At 35.3% G+C, this 17334-nt stretch overlaps 1 protein-coding gene across 1 annotated transcript in view; it reads left to right on the top strand.

Annotated features, from left to right (window-relative positions):
- The first annotated feature begins 2162 nt into the window (after positions 1-2162).
- LOC131155494 (flowering locus K homology domain-like) overlaps positions 2163-17334 on the top strand; it is a 34393-nt gene continuing 19221 nt past the window's right edge. The window contains exons 1-3 of the mRNA XM_058108688.1: positions 2163-2401; positions 2835-3107; positions 16892-17141. Of these exons, the coding sequence (XP_057964671.1) occupies positions 2847-3107; positions 16892-17141 (511 nt within the window). The 5' untranslated portion in view covers positions 2163-2401; positions 2835-2846. The remainder of the gene's footprint in view (positions 2402-2834; positions 3108-16891; positions 17142-17334) is intronic.

The raw sequence follows: 17334 nt of genomic DNA, 5'->3' as shown, positions 1-17334 counted from the left end.
AAATTTGAAGGGTTACCAGAAAATTGAGAAGTAACAATGTTAACAGCCGGAGAAGATTTTTGATGAGATATTGGAGATGAAATAGAATTTGCAAGTGCTAGCAATTTATTGAATTCCTCAGAAGTAAAAGAAAACTTTGGATCCTCATTACTCTGTTAAAGAGAAAGCTCAGGAGTTGTCATGGCAGCATGTGCAGTAGGTGGCTTCCTTTTTCCTTTTGGTCCAGTCCAGCCAGGAGGAAAACCATGAAGATGAAAACATTTTTCTATTGTATGCCCATTGTATCAACAAATGTGTACAGTATAGAGAAAATCTCTTCTGTTTATCCTTTAAGAATTTCAAAAAACCAGATGGCCGAATGTTTTGTTTGGCAATCAAAGCATGAGTTTCACTGCTGACAACATTATTTAGTTGTCTTTGACTTTCCTCTTGAAGTAGTAAAGAAAATACTTTCGCCATACTTGGTAATGGTGAAATCATAAGCAATTGACTTCGAATTGGAGCATAGAAATCATTCAAACCAATCAAAAATTTCAACACATAATCAGATTGCTGTCTGACCAACAAAAAATCAAACAGGTTGTAGGTACAAGTTGCCACTTTACCACAGCTACATGTAGGGAATGGTCGGTAGTTAATATATTCATCCCATAATGATTTGAATGAATTAAAATATTCAGTAATTGATAAACAACCCTGAGTAATAGAACTAAGAGATTTTTCAAGATGAAAAATCTGGGACCATCACTTCGTAAGTATCTTGTTTTCAGCTCATTCCAAAGATCAACAGCAGATGTAACATAGAGAAGACTATTTCTTATTTCCTTGGAAATGGAATTCATTAACCATGAAAGAACTAGATTGTTTGCACGCAACCATGTAGTATGGAGAGAACACTGATTTATAGAAGGAGCAAGAATCGAGCCATCAATGAATGCTACCTTATTTTTAACTGTTAGAGCAATGGTGATTGACCGACTCCATGCAATGTAATTATCACCACTAAAAATTACAGAAACCAGTAATGCACCAGGATTATCACTTGGATGTAAGTAATATGGACTGGATGAATCATCAGAAAGATTGATCATACGATGACAATTTTGAGAACTGGTAGAATTATCAGCAGAAGTCATATATGGAATTTCTCGAAGAAATATAAAAAATTTGCAGATCAACGAATTTTTCTTTGTAAAGACCAGAGATAAAAGCAATTCACTTGAGGCTTTGCAATTTGATACCATAATAATGCCGATACATAATACTAATCTATCAGCTTCTCTTGATCAGCGTCAGAATTTTTTTGAATATTCGTACTGCTCAGAATTTGGAGGCGCAGTGTGGCTAAAAACAGAGCTTTCATGGTTTCTTGAAAATTAAAAAAAATTGCGGAAGGGAAGCAAGTGCTCTGATACCATGTGAAGTTTTTACATAAGTTGAAAAATTCTTCTCTATTATCTGCTTCAAATACAGAGTATATGTTTGTATTTATATAATACAAGAATCAAGAATAAAGAAAACTAACTAATCAGGCTAACTAATTAGCTAATCTTCTCTTCTTCTAATTTAACTTGCGTAGCTTTGGATTTCAGTTCCAACTGTTCAATTCTTGAAGCAATATTCCAACACTTATTTATCTTATTATTGATCTTATCATGAATGATGGAATCATTATATTCAATATAGTATGCACAGGCCAATCTGCATATTTTTTTTGTTTTACGTCTCGTAACTCTTCCTCAGTCAGGCTTGGGCTGAATAGCGGAGCAAGTACAAGTATTAGTATAAAAATGCGTCCTTTGTCATCAATATTTACTCGCGGCCTCTCGGGAGAATCGATGACTGCATCTTTATTTATCATTTTTGGGGCTGTCCACCCGAGACAATCCATTCAACGAACCAAGAAACACCACAGCACAAGGAACCGAGTTTTTTCCTTTTTTATCATTTTTTAAAATATAGATATTAAATAATATTTTTTTACAACACATAATTAGATTTGTGTTTTACGAAAAATACACCCTAGTGACACGTGTAAAAATCGCTACTTGGACTAGCGAGATTACGTCAGAGTCATTCTGGGAAATACTTCCCACAATGAGGTATTATTTAATATATTTAAAAAAAAAAAAGGTTAAAACGGGAAAAAACTCCACACGTTTATGTCAAATTTCCTCATTCCGGCTAGTCTATACAGAACCAATACTTTAAAATAGAAGAAGAGGCACGAACACGAACTTCGACGGAGCCCTAGTTTGTGTCGCGACCCCACCCTCGCCCATCCTTGCTGTCGAATCAGCCCCCCAGCCTCGTCGCCGGTTCGCGCTGTTCGCCGGGCATCTAAGCCCTCTTCGCCGGACCTCTTCTTTCTCGAGGGCTCGAAGCCTCTTCTTTGCTCTACGTGAGTCGCTCACTGCATTCTATGGCTTATTTATTTATTTATATCGTCTGAGCTCTCGTTAAAGTTTTTCGTCAAATGTTAGTATTAATCAGCCAGTGAAATTAGTTGATTACAGGGCTTTCATGGCTTATTTGCTACATTAACTTATCGATGACCACCATGAAATCCATTTTAATTTGGATCGTGACAATTGCTTTCCATTAGTCTATCCATATGTAGTGCTTTAGCATATTATTTAGCACTTCTGATTTGTAAGAAGCAAAGAAAAAATTATTATTTACTTTCTCATTTCACAGTGTCTTCGCCTAAAAATCATGAACCAGTCTACTCTACTTATCATACCCCACAGAAAAGGGGACACAGCCTTGTGTTGGTTGCTATATTTGATGTTGGGATTCATTTTTATTTGTTGCCATTGGTTGATTTTGTCCAGAAAACACTTGACATGGCCGGGGAAGATTTTGAGGAATATAGCGTTGGTAACATGCTGCCTCTAGAGAAACAATATTCTGATAACGGTTCAGGTGGCCTTGGGGAAACTAAGTGGCCTGGATGGCCTGGAGAGAATGTTTTCAGGATGTTGGTTCCTGTACAAAAGGTTGGTAGCATCATTGGTCGCAAGGGAGAGTACATTAAGAAAATTACGGAGGAGACAAAGGCTCGCATTAAGATTCTTGATGGGCCTCCTGGGACTTCAGAAAGAGCTGTGAGTTCCCTTTTCATATATGCATTTTAAAATTGGTTTAATATGTATCTGTTATGGGGAAGTTATAAACAAACTATTATGTCTTGGTTAATTGATGGTGGTTGTGCATGCTCGCTTGTCTGTCGAATCATCATTTATAGATCAATTAACAGTTGATTTTAACAATCATTAAGAAATAGAATGGTATTGACAATTATTTAAGCTGGTTTATTTTTCTAGTATTGACATTTGCAATGCAGTATACACCCGCTTTGGTCCACTTTTTTGGACCCAAATTTATTTTAGCCATAATTTGCGAGCTCATGTATGCTATGATATGCTACTTTAATAGCCTGTGTTATTGAATTAATAGCAGTGGCCTGTGATTTTTATGGGGAAAAATTGAACTTGCTCCTTGTTATAGCATAAGATCAATTATTTATCATCGCTTCGGTGTGCTGGTGCTGGCTGTCTTAAACAAGTGAGGTTCTCTAACATCCAGTGGGTTTGGCTGGCTTTTTTAGTTTGATTGATGATTTATCTTTTTTTTTTTTAATTGTATTTTTTTTCTTCTGTTTAGGAAGATTTCTGTTCTCTTTTTTATGCATTCTTCCTAGTTTATTGAGTTTATCTTCTTTTGTTATCAAAAAATTTAATAGCCTATGTTTTATTTGCATAATGTAAGCCAAATCATTTATGGTTCCACCTTTTTAAAAAAAAAAAAAAATCATTAAAGAAAATTTGTAAGGGCATGGCTGATGCTTCAAAAGCTCTTCTATTTCTTCCCTCCACACAAATCAATAGATGGCAAGGGGAATGAGAGACAAAGATTTCCTCATTTTTTCCCTAGCTTGGGTACCTTTCCAAGCCCATAGCTCTTCTATAACGTATCTGACGGTGACCCACTGCTGCTTGATCAAAGAAGGGGCCAAGTTCCAAAAGTTCCTAGTTCGCGAGAAGATGAGGATGTGGTCAAAAGATTCAGCATTTTCCAAAAAGAAAAATCTCATATTAGCAATGGCTATTTAGGCGAAGGAAGTATGACTCTTTTACCTATAGTTGAGACTCAATCGAGATATGTTTCAGTTTATATTCTTGCTAATGTGATTTCCACTACAAATGGGCAAATATTCTTATCTGCTGATCTTTTAAATGCTGGATCAGACCTGCTATAGCCAGCCCCTTTTCTGCAGATTCTCAAGTGTCAAAATCTTCACATGCGTTGCCTCCCATGCAAAGAAAGCGTCTTAGTGGGGGTTAGATTTGGGCTTTGTGAGTCATAAAGAACCCTTTGGCACAATTGAGAATTAAAGGAAGTAACAAAATGATACCTTCAAGAATAGAAAATTCATTACCCATGTTATGAACCACTTCATTTGGATGAGTGTGGCAGCATACAAGAAGGATTTATTTTACTTGCCTAATTTTTATTGTATTTTCGTTTGTTATATTTAGGTTCATTTTATTAGGGTCATTTCTTCAAGTATTCCAGGATATTCTTATTTAGGAAGAAAGATTCTAGTGTATTTATATTTAGGAAGCAAGATTCTAAGGTATTTTTATTTAGGAAACTAGTCTTAGTTTATTTAGTGCCTATTTGGTATCATTGCTATTTTTTTTCCTTGTTTCCGTTTTTGCATAGTGAAAAAAAAGATTATAAGAACGTGGTTGTTCATGATGCCAGTTTTTTATTTATGTTGTTGGTTTTCGTCTGTTTGTGAAAAAGTTGAAAATCATATTTTATGGTTTTTAGTTATTTTGGCAACCTATTGTTAGAAAATTTTAATATTTTTGAAATAGTTTTTTTTTCTTTGGATTAAATCATTCATTTTGTGCACACTTTTAAATAAAAATAAAAATAAAAATAAAATGATCATATGAATTTAAATGTAATTAAAATAAAAATATAGATAAATTTAAAAAAAATAAAAATGATAAAAAGCCAATCACAAAAATATTTTTACTATTTTTCAATTGTCATGTACAATAAGATTGTTATTGTAAAGTGAATTTTTAGAAAATATCACTATTAAGTAAAATAATTATGAAAATATTTTTATTATAGTATTTTAAATTTGTATTATTTTGCACTTTTATTTTTTTAATTAGATTTTTAAAAAATAATATTTCTTTTAAAGGTGAAAGTGATCATTTTTTAAATTAAGTTTAAGTTTTTATTTTATATTAACTTTACAAATATTAATCGAGCAGGTTGCTGGTTTTTGGTTTTTAGTTTTTGTTTTCATAATTTTTGACACTGATGCCTAATGGCCCGTTAGGCTTCTTAAATTGGTTTTCTTATTCTCCAAGTGTTGTAAGCCCATAAATAGGCTTTTATGTATACATTTAAGCTAGCGTTTGGCTCACAGATAGAATTGGAATTAGAATCGAAATTGGAATCCACTGGAATTGGAAACAGAATGTTAGGTTCTTCTCTCATGTTTGGTTCGACAAAGAATCATAGTCAAAATTGTATTATAGTGTTTGGTATATAGACATAGGAATTGAAAATGAGTCTAGTTTATCAATTATGACATTGTACTTGTAGTATAAAAAATTTGTTCAATTAATTTAATAAAGGTCGTACCCAGTGCATAAGGCTCCCACTTTAAGTGGGGTTTGGGAGAGGTGGATGTCGGCAAGTCTTACCCCCATTTTTGGAGAGGCCGCTCCCAAGTCTCGAACCTGAGACCAACCGTACCGAGGCGGAGGCACTTGCCATCGCACCAAGGCACAGCCTCTATGGAATAAATTAATATGGAATAATAATATTATAAATATATAATTATTATAATATTATTTATGAAGTTATATAATAAATAATTTTTACAATAAAAAACATTTTGATAATCAAGTACTTGATTGTATTTTGCATGATATATTTTATCATATTTTTTGTTATTAGTATATTTTTAGCTATATAATTAATATTACATTTTATCTTATATATTATAATTATTATATTTGGGTATGTAATTTATTAAATGTAAATAAAAATCTCGTATATTCTAGTATTATAACATAAATTATTATTTAATATTAAATAATGATATAATAAAACAACAACCATAGCATTATATTTTATTACATAATAGTCTTATATTCTTTTGTATATTATATCATTATTAAATTTTACTATTATATATTTGAATTAATGATATTAATAATTAATATTTTATCTAATTTTAAGGTTAAATATAATGAAATTATGAATAACTAATCATACCACAATTTATAGCAACCTTTCCGATTCTGATTCCTAGAGTTGATTCCCAATTACCTAATACCACTTTAAGGGAGATTGGAAATGAGAATTTAAGTTTTTGGACTTCTGGTCCTGCATCAATAAGCATCCGGGAATGAATTTGGGATTACTGAAAGAGATGCACTGGAATTAAACTCTGCCTGAGGCCTCATCGGTACTCTGAACTCCCTTCAAAGCTTTAATGACATGAACTTTTGGTTCTGATATCCCAAGGTTCAGTCTGGACATGTCCTCCAACTCCCAATGGTCCAGTTGTCCTTCATTTCTCGAAAACACCTCACCTTTGTAGTTCAAGGCGTCCATCACAGCTGTTCCAATTACAGCCTCTCCTCATAATCATAGGATCGAAGAAACTCAGTTTCCTTATGGTCGTCTTCAAGGGATAGAGGTTCAAATTGATTAGATATCAGAACCTCCATTTTCTTCTTCAGTTGTTCCTCTGCAGCCCTCATAATCTTCTCTGCTTTCACATGAGCCTCTCTGTAAGGCGATGAAACACTGAATTCTGTTCTGTCACAGATCCTCCATCTTTGCTGTCTTCAGAATCCTCTCTAACTGCCTTTACCCTTCTTTCTTACTCCCCAGCTTCCAGAGAGCATCTCTGCTATTTCCTAGCATGCTGCTCATGATTCCCAGTCAAATAGGACAATCTGTTCGTCCTGCGATGGGCCTACACAATCTTGATTCTGAGGGGAAAAATCAGGCCCATCTGTAGAAGCCTCATTGGGCTGAGAGCTTTGTGGTTGAGTGGTCTTCTTACTTGGCTTAAATAGTTGGCTTGCTTGTTGAACTTTACCCAGCCTGACACCCATTATAATACCCTTTGTCATGGGCTCTAACAAGCAAATGGGCCTTACCCCCTACAGGGCCTAAACTTATGTGCTCTGGTGACTTGTTGCTGTGTTCTATCTATTATTTTTAAAGAATTCCCCCCCTTCAGCAATAGGATCTACTGGCAGCATGGCTGATTTTTTGCTGTGATTAAAACTGCCAAAATTATTTTGTTTGCCTTGCCTCCCCTTGCTGGTAAATCTCCATTGCTGCCTCCAGGGGCAATTGAACACTGTTTGCTGATGGCTCTCATTATGCAATGCTGACAATCCTAACCCTTGATGCACGTTCCTAGAGCCACAATCCAGGCATCGAGGCTGCTTCTTGTCTTCGACCTTCTTCACAGCAGTTTTTGATACACCTCTCTTGCTTCTCTTTTGTCGACCCTCCACCATGTCAAGAAAGTTCTTCCCCCTATGTCTTCCTTTTTGTCAGGGGCACAAATTGTATGGATTTTCCACCTATTTGGAATCTTCTCAAGTGAAATGAAACGACCATAGTCATTTGCTGCAACTGTAATGGAAAGAAATGATTTGGTATTGTGAACGATTTCTGTTGAGAATTCCACTTGTCAGTTTGTCCCACATTGAAAAAATTGAGTGGATGATGGGTGCTTATATACGTAGTTGGGCCAAAGACCCAATAGGCTTAAGCTTTTGGGTCAAGTTAGCATTCACTCATGTGTATCAAGCCCACCCATGGGCTCTTCCGGTGCTAACAAGTGGTATCAGAGCCGACGGTTCGTAACTCTGTGTGAGCTGACGTGAAGCTAATTTTCTTGACGTGCTAATAGTTGGAGGATCAAGTGTGTGACAGAAGCCAATAAGGATCATCTAGGTCTGGGATGGATCCGAATACGGTCAAGGTGTGGGAGGTAAGATTGGTTCGGAGGCACATGGAATGCAATTTGAGGCACGTAAGGCGCCAATGGTAAGGCCCATTTGAGCAACTATTGGGGAATTGGGTTTACTCCCATAAGGGAGACAATTGTCGTTCAAGGGGGAGCAGTTGGAACTCACAAGTGAGGGGGAGGCTGTTGAGAATCCCACTTGTGAGTTTTGTCCCACATTGGAAAACTTGAGTGGATGATGGATGCTTATATACATGGTTGGGCCTAAGACCCAATAGACTTAAGCTTTTGGATTAAGGGTCAAGTTGGTGTTTACCCATGTGTATTAAGCCCACCCATGGGCTTCTCCGGTGTTAACAATTTCACCCATGTAGTTGGGGTTTTTTGGTGAATGGAAAAGCACAGAGCTCCTTTGCAAGCCATCTTCGCAGCTCTTAATGAAAGGAGGATAGAATAATTGCATTGCTTGTTGGTCTTGAAAATATTGAAAAAGCCACGTTTTGCTTCATGAGAAAAATTTTTCTTGTTGATTAAAATGCTGAAGTTCCACATGAAAAAGCTTATAAAAATTGAGAGAAAAGATTTTGAAAAATAAAAAGTCAAAAACTAATTGGAAACTCGCTGGAATCTATTTTTGGAGGCATAGAAGTTGATATGTAGAAGCATTTTGGCTCTCTCTCTCGCTCTCTCTCTCCCTCTTCCTCTTCCTCTTCCTCTCTCTTCTTGGGTCATCTTGAATCCTTCAATAACGTGCTTTGACACCAAGAAAAAACTCTTATTTTAAAAAGCATAAAATAGGATGCTAGGGTGCCTTATATGATTTATTTAGTGTTGTTCTGGCTAGGGTGATAGAGAGATGTGAGTGAGCAGGCTAAAGAAGCAAAGTGATGCTGTAGTTTTATGAAAGAGGAGAAAATCTTTGTTTCTTTAAAGTTCTCTGATTCTAAAAAGCTCTGTTCTTTCTATTCTTTAACATTTGTGAATTGGTATATTAAGGTTTTAATTATTATTGTGCAATGAGAAGGAGCATGCTAACAATATATTTTGATATTTTCCATTATGATTTAATGTTAGGTGAATATAGCGTGCTTAGTTGCACACTTTAGGGAAATTTTATGTAACTTGATGCATTATTGAATGTTTGACTGCTTGTCTTGGGTTACTGATGGCCTTCATTGGGTGTGAACTACAATAGATATGTTTATGATGGTAAAGAAAATTTGTTGAGAGCAGAGAGATATGAAGAGGACAAGATATTTTCCTGAGCAAAACAGAAGGATAAAACAAAAAATGGAAAAAGAACCAAAAACAAGATAAGAGAAGATAGTTTTGCTAGGAAAGCCATCTGTCTCACTGAAATCTGAGTAGTGAATTCTGCTAAAACAGCTGATTGATATGCCCATAAGGAAGCAAAGAAAACGATTCTGTCCTAAAGTAAACATAAAGGCAAAGAGTGGCTATTAAAGAGATGAGCATATCTCTTACCCAATGGTCCAGAGCATCATAGGAATTGCACACAACCACAACTTGTTTGCATGATTATGCTCTTAAATCCTCTGAAAGAAGTCAATAAAAAGCATCCAAATTGCTTGGCAGTTGGCAGTTGCCAGTTGGCACATCCAACATTCACTAAAAACTGATGCAGGACCAACATCCAACATCTTAGTTCTGTAGTCCAGTCAGAATAAAACTAATATATGGTATGCCTTATATAGGCTTACAATGCTTGGAGAATAAGATAACTAATTTAAGAGCTTTAAATAAGGTAAAATACCAATTTCCTAAATAAAAGTACTCTAGAATCTTGCTTCCTAAATGATAATACACAGAAATCTTGAAGATACACTCCCAATAAAAGTGCCCTAAATGAAACAAAAGAAAATAGAATTAAAATAGAAAGTCTACTCCATACCAGTTGCATCAATCTCCCTGAGTATAAAAAAAGAACTTGGCAGAATACTCAGCTGCTTGACAATCCCATCATCACTCATTACTGGAGCTCTCACTGCACTTAGGCTCTATTTCGGATCGTAAGCAGTCTCTACTGTGGCACCATGAGTCTACCTATTACTATTGATAAGAGTGGCCTTTTTGCTCAGAATTATAGGAAGTTAATTGGAATGTTCAACCCTTTTGGAATCAGGTAGCTTGGTAGGTGCAGGAGGTGATTCATGTGGAGAATTTTCTTAGAAGTATCTTTTCAATATTAACTCTTGTTCTGAGTGCTCCTAGCAAAGGCAGCAGCTTGATCAACATAATAAAAATTGCAGGATTACAACTCAATTCATAAGCCATAGTGAAGTCCCCAATCTCTATCGAAAGAAGATCAGGCAACTTAATTTGTGGAACTCAAGGGCCCGTTTAGTTTTGAAAAACAATTTTCATTTTCCATTTTTGTTTTTGAAAGAATTACAAAAAATTTAACTAATTTTTTAGTTCTATGAAGTATTTGTATGCAAAAAATTAAAATAATAAAAATTTGTTGCACCATTTTCCTGTGGAAATAGTTTTATTTTCCATTTCCAATTTTTCAAATAATTACAAAAAGGCCACCTTGTCTTCCAATTTTCTAAATTTGTATAGAAAACTGGAAAACAGCTTTTTATTGTTTTCTAGATTTTTGATTTCTAAATCTGTATTTGGGGGCCTAGGATTGGGATCTTAGATTTTGATTTGTGTGGATTATGACAAAATTTATTATAGAATTATATTAAGTTTCTTCTAAATCCATACAATTCCAAATCCAAGTCCCAAAATTCATGATCTCAAATATTGCAGCACATAATTATTGGAAAATTGGAAAACAAGTTCTCTTTTTTGTAATTATTTTGAGAGCTATAAATAAGAACTCAAAGACTGTATTGTATAACTAAACAAACTCTTATTTTCTACATTTTTAATATGACTCTTGAAAAGCTAAAAAATAAGATGAAATTTTTATAAATTTTTGGAGTACTGAAAATGGAAAAGTAGAAAATGTTCTCCATGACTGAACGGTCCCCAATTTTTTTTTAGCATCAAAACCTCTATCATGTTGAGCTAATGCACATAACCTGAAATGCATCTCACTCATAATTGACTGGAATGAGTTCCATTGTGTCTCATGAGATTCAACTAGGCTGGAGTCTGCCTTTGATGAATTATACCACCAGGTACATGCGTGACCTTTGAGGCAAATAATGGCCTTGTGAACCTTTTCTTTCAGTTGGACATTGCGATAGAAAGGATGTCTTTCAATTTTGATGAACCAATTGAATAATAGCTCTTGCCCTGTCAAGCAAGGCGATGCTGATTCCTTTATTCAGCTTCCTATGAGCTTGTATTGCGTAGGTATAGTATTATGGGCATGAACACCATTTGGATTGCTACCCTGGTTGACAAGTCCTGTTTGTTTTTGATCTAGATCAATGAAGGACAAGATAGAGTAAATCATGGGCTTGTGAGCATTGAACTTTTGATCAATTCTAGAGACATTTTCTTTTGAAAAAACAACTTGAGAATTGAGAGAAGCTACCTAGAGGTCAATTCGTGGATTTGTTTATTTCCACTCATACAGTTTGGCCACTTTGTGAGCAACCAGATCAAATTGGTCCTTGGTCATTTTTTTTTTTTTCTCCCTGGCCCTTTATCCAGTTTGGGCAAATCTGGTACAGTTTGATTAAATGAGTTCAGTTCAGTCCGGTCTAGGATAACTAGTTCTTTGCAGTCTAGTTGAAGTGATCGGTTCAGGTGATCCCAGAAAAGCAAAAGGGTCCAGAATAAATTGTTACGACTGTATGTTCTTTGTAAATAACAAATGGAAGGCTGTGTGAGTGGTGGCTAGGTTTCACTGCCCGGCAGATCTTAGTCAATGGTGGTTAGAGTGGCTTCCAGTGACTGGCATGGATGAATGACAACAGTGGAGTTGTAGTGTTCGATGAACTGAGGTTGGAATTGTTGCTGTTGGCAGGGATGAAGCTTGTTTCTTGGCAGGTGTCTGATTCCAACAAATATGAGCTCTGGTGAAGCTACAGGCGATGGAAACTTATGATGATGGAAGCTTATTCTCTTCAATTGTGCGAATAGCTGTGAACAAAGTCATTGTCCTTTTCTCATTGTTGTGAATGCAAAAGGTCGATGGGGACACTTAGAAAAGAGCTGGCATGGTCAGTGGTGAGATGGTGGCAGAGAAGGTCTTGATGCAATGCAATTTAGTCAAAATTGTGAAACTGGGTTTTGAGTTGAAAACTGCAGTAAATCCTATCAGGCACTGACAACTGCAGCAATTCAAGTTTAAATTGTGAACCCTGTAAAAAGATTCAACACAGCTGTGTTGAATCTGCTTTGGTACCACTTGAATATGCAGTAAATCCATACAATACCAATAGCCAGTAACTTAATTTCAATTCTAGCCTGAATAAAACTAGTGCATATGAGGCCTTTTCTATGCTTATGATGCTTGGAGTATATGAAAACTAATTTAAGAAACCTAAATAAACTAAATACCATTTTTCTATGTAATAATATCCTACGATCTTGTTTTCTAAATAATAACACCCTAGAATCTTCTTGAAGATATGGCCCTAATAAAAAAATCCTAGATAAAGCAAATTAAAATTGATAATCTCCTCCGTGATGGCTGCATAAGCAGCTTATTCCATAAGCTCCAAGCCGCTGAGCAATGCAAGGATAAATGATGAGTGATTCATCACTACCATAACATATCACACACATCCGGAGATAGAACCTTATGAAGCCTCCTAATCTTCATTAGATTGTTGGTGTCAACTCTATTAAAGATTTGGCTAATCAAACAAAACAAAAAACCTGACCTTGGCGGGACACTTAGTTTTTCTTATATGATTAACAAGTGAAAGATGAAGTTGAAAGGGTCATTTTGGAATAAAATAATATAAGGAAAAATTTCTTCCAAATTCCAGCTGCTAGAATCCCTTCTAAGGTTAGAAAGAATCCAGCAGACTATGAAGGGAAAAAAAAGTTTTCACCAGCTTATCATTAAGGATCTGGTAAAAATTAAAGTCCTAGGAAATTCAATTCCCATGAAGAATCAAGAAAGGGGAAATGGGTGTGCTATACTTGGTGCAAACCCATGGTTTAATTATGGCCCTTAGTCCTAATATGTGCATGTTGTGCTGTTAGTCTAATTAAACTCACACACACCTTTTCTTCATTGTTGGCTGGCAAACCAAAATTTGGAGTGCCCTTTTCCCCTAAGCATGGGTAGCGCCTTAGGATTTGGATGATTTTTTGCTAGCGAGATCTTGGGGCATGGGAAAGAGTAGAAAAGGAAGAACTTTATGGATGTGTGCTGTCTTTGCTATTGTATGGATTCTTTGGATTGAGAGGAATATGAGAATTTTTAAGGCTTTTACAGCCTCTCATTCGTTGTGGGACAGAGTAGTCTTCTTGGCTTCTTTGGGCACATTCTGTTTTTTTTTTTGGGTGGATGTCACTATGCCTCAAAGGGATTCGAGGACAGCATTATTGTAATTCTTTTAGTTGTTTTTTGGAGGATGTCTTGTCCTCCTCTTTTGCTTACTTGTATTTTCTGATTTATTATATTTTTTATCCAAAAAAAGGAAATATGTAGTGCAATTTCATCACCAATTCAATTTTGTTTGTTTTAGCGATAATTATTTAAATTTTTTTAACTTTTTAAAGGGATAGTTTGATAAAGATATGGTTTTTTTGACGTGATTAATGAACTTGTTGGCTTCCCTTCTATAAAGGCCTAAGGTGGCGATTGGTTCACCAAAAAAAATGCTGCCTCCTTGGAATGGCATTTGTGAGAATCCTATCCCAGGAATGGGAGCCTGGGAACATTTTTATTTGGTTCACGTTATTCCTGGGATTGTAAACTGGATGCCATTGATGTTTAGTTCAGCTTCCGAATCTTAATGGGCATTTTCAGTTAGATTACTAATAATGCTATAAGATTGGGGGCTTTTATGTTCCTCTGCCAATAAAATGGTGACAATTTTGCGCAAAAAAATGTGATGCCCTTAGGAATGTAAGATGCCCATGAGCATGGGAAATTGGGAATGAGATGCTCATGTTTTATGGGAATCTTTCATTCCTTGTGAACGTGGGATTATATCCATGTCACCCTTTGGTCTCAAAACAAATGGGTGAATGATAGGGCATCACATTCCCTGGTTGGCTGTAGGATCCCACGAGTCATACGCACCTAAGAGCTACTTTGATTTTGACTCCTTTCTGAAAAATGGATGAGCAGGCATTTTTATTTATTGGAAACCCATGATCAATACATTCACAGCTTTTATTTTATTTTATGTTATTAATTTGAAAATTTATTTATTGGATACCTGTGGTTTGCTCAACTTAAGCCTCCCACTTAGGCTTAGGTTTTGAACCACTGTTCAATAATAGAGCACATGGCCAAAATACACAGAATTGTTTGATTTTTGTGATTGAAGCTTTTTGGCATGCTTTTCCTATACAAATGCTGGAAAATTATTAAACAAGGTGGCATTTTTGTAATTCTTGAGAAAACTACAAATGGAAAATGATAATTGTTTTCTACAACTGAACATGCCCTAAAATTTGTGAAATTCCAAAGTTCAAATGATTTCTGATGGCTTATGGGTGAATTAGAACTAGTTTAATTGGATATATTGCCGAGCTTATTTTGAGTTTTTATTTTTTATTTTTTGCATTGAAACTAATAAAGCCAACTTGAAGTGAAAGGGATTGAAAGGGCAAATTGTGGTATTCAATTGGCTTTTGCAAAGTTAATTGGTCTTCTGAATCTGTAAATTAATTCCTGAATCTAAAGGTCTAAATAGGGAGTATTTCCACGTATAGAAGTCAAAGTTCTTGTGTTTTTTTTTTGGCTTTTCCCTCCCTGAAACACTAAGGTTGTGATTCCATTCATAAACAAGGATTCTTATTGCCTCAAATCACCTTGACTTCTTCACTGTGTTCAATGTTAATTGGAACTCATATCACTTTGGTATGTAAATTTGGGGTAGTGGCCCATGACTAGGGTACCTGGCCTTTGAAGTGTAGGTTATTAAAGTGTTCTGATCATTCTAATCAAATGGGTCGGAGGTGATGACTCATTTTAGGTACCTCTCTTGGCATATGTAATTTATGAATGGTGGGTAGCATTATGTGCTTGAGAAGTGGTTGGTGGTCCTAATTTTGAAGCTCCAGTTCTCCAAAAGAACTAATTTTTGATAAAAGGGAAGATCCTAAACATAAATATATTCCAAAATTCATACTCTTTTTTTTTTTAAGGGACTTTCCAAAAATCAAAATAAAAGAAAAAATTAAAATTTTCAGTGGGCCCAAGGACAAGGCCAACGAAAATCATAGTATTGAAGTGTCAACTGGTATGACTTTGTTTGTTCTATTTCTTTTAGGCCTTAATGTCTAAAGGATTGGTTTATCTGCCGATTTTATTGTTTGTCATTGAACAGATGATTTGGATTAGTGAGTCTTAAGCCATAATCAGTTATTAAGAAAATTCCTATCCTTAGATGTTCTTCGCCATACAAGTTTTTCCCCTTAGGTGACTAATAATTTCATTTCTTGTGTCATGTTTCAGAACTAAGTGCTACTTCTTGTCAGGAATGTCTAGTGCAATAGCTATTGTCTGCAAATTCCTAACTACAGTTGGTTAACATTTAGACACGTAAGTGTATATTGCTAATATGAAATTTAGTAAACTAATAATAATAGGTAAAGGTATAATAAGAAACAGTTGAAAAATACCATGTACAATAAGACTTGTTCACCCTAAAGGATAAAAGGATAAAAATAAAGTTTAGTAAAAAATATTTAAGGCTGGAAATATTGACTACCATAAAAGGTGAAATATAAGGAAAATATGTTTCATCACAATAACCAAATGAATGTGTGCAGGTTCTCCGCAAAAGTTAAGGTCAATCCCCAAAGTGGATTCAAATAAGAAGAACAAAGATTCAGATTGTGGGGATCAGCTTTGAGCATTACAAGTGCTGAAAACGCTCTTCTGCTTAAGTATTCAAAGTGCCATGTGCAGACCTCATATCAAGAAGCTTTGCATTGTATCTGGTAACTTCAAAACTTGGTTGATTGGTGTCTTGTCACACATTGTTAAACCAAGTAAAACTAAAAAAAAAACATAATGGGCTTTATAATGGTACCAATTTGCAAATGGCTTCTTAAATCTGTTACAGTGAATGTAGTTAGCCAAAAATACAATAATTTAGCATCTTACTAGATTTTTTATAACTTGATTAAAAGCTCATCAGCATTGTAAAATGTGTTTTAGAATAAGTGTTCAGTGTTTCGTTTTAGCATGTATATGGATATTTACGAGGCTACTTATCTATTCTAAACAAGTCTTAAATGGTCAAACATGGAAGGGTAATAGAATTTGGATGGTCTTTAATATAATGTTTTTATTTGTGTGACATTTTAAGAAGCTAGCGTTCTATTCTAGGTGAATTGTAAAGGTTGCCAATGTGAGATAGGAATTGTTACATCCCACCCACTGAAAGTATGACGGTGGTGCTGCTCTAAAATTAGTTTACTGTAGTAAACGAGTCCTGAAATTCTAAAATTGAACAGGAGTAGAACTTGAAACATTGATATCTGCCACTGTGAATGCATAAAGGTGGTTCTTTACTGTTGGTGAAATTTACGCTGTGAATTACAGAAGACTAATTTAGTGTCTTCAGATGAGCTAACAAGGTTATGAAAGGCTAATAAATGTGTTTCTTGTGTTATCAGTAATTTGGTTAAAAAATTGATATTTGCTTCTTTTTTTAAAGGGCTGAGGCAGGATTACATCTAAATGTTGAAGTGGTTAGCTATGATTCTTATCTTAAAATTGTTTTTCTCGTTAATTAGGTGATGGTTTCTGCAAAAGAAGAGCCCGATTCTCCTCTTCCTCCTGCTGTGGATGGTTTACTGAGGGTTCATAAACGTATTGTTAATGTGGACAGTGATTCTGCTAATGCTCCATCAGGTGTTGGAGTAACAGTTTCCACAAGGCTACTAGTGGCTGCCACACAGGCTGGAAGTTTGATTGGGAAGCAGGGTGCCACCATAAGGTCTATTCAAGATGCTTCTAGTTGTACTGTTCGCGTTCTTGGGGCAGGTCGAGTCTCACAAAATTTATATTTTATTAAATACAGTTTGCATCCTGTTTGTGCAAGTGATATAGTAGTTTTGTCTGTTTAAATTGTCTTACCGTAGAAATTTTCATTCATTTTTAAACAGTTAGTTGCATAGTTACCAGAAAAGTCTTTAACACTCTAGCAAACCATGTATTGTACAAGTGTTCCGAAACA

Source organism: Malania oleifera, chromosome 5 (assembly GCF_029873635.1).
Source record: "Malania oleifera isolate guangnan ecotype guangnan chromosome 5, ASM2987363v1, whole genome shotgun sequence".
NCBI lineage: Eukaryota > Viridiplantae > Streptophyta > Magnoliopsida > Santalales > Ximeniaceae > Malania > Malania oleifera.
This window is presented reverse-complemented; position numbering and strand designations above follow the sequence as displayed.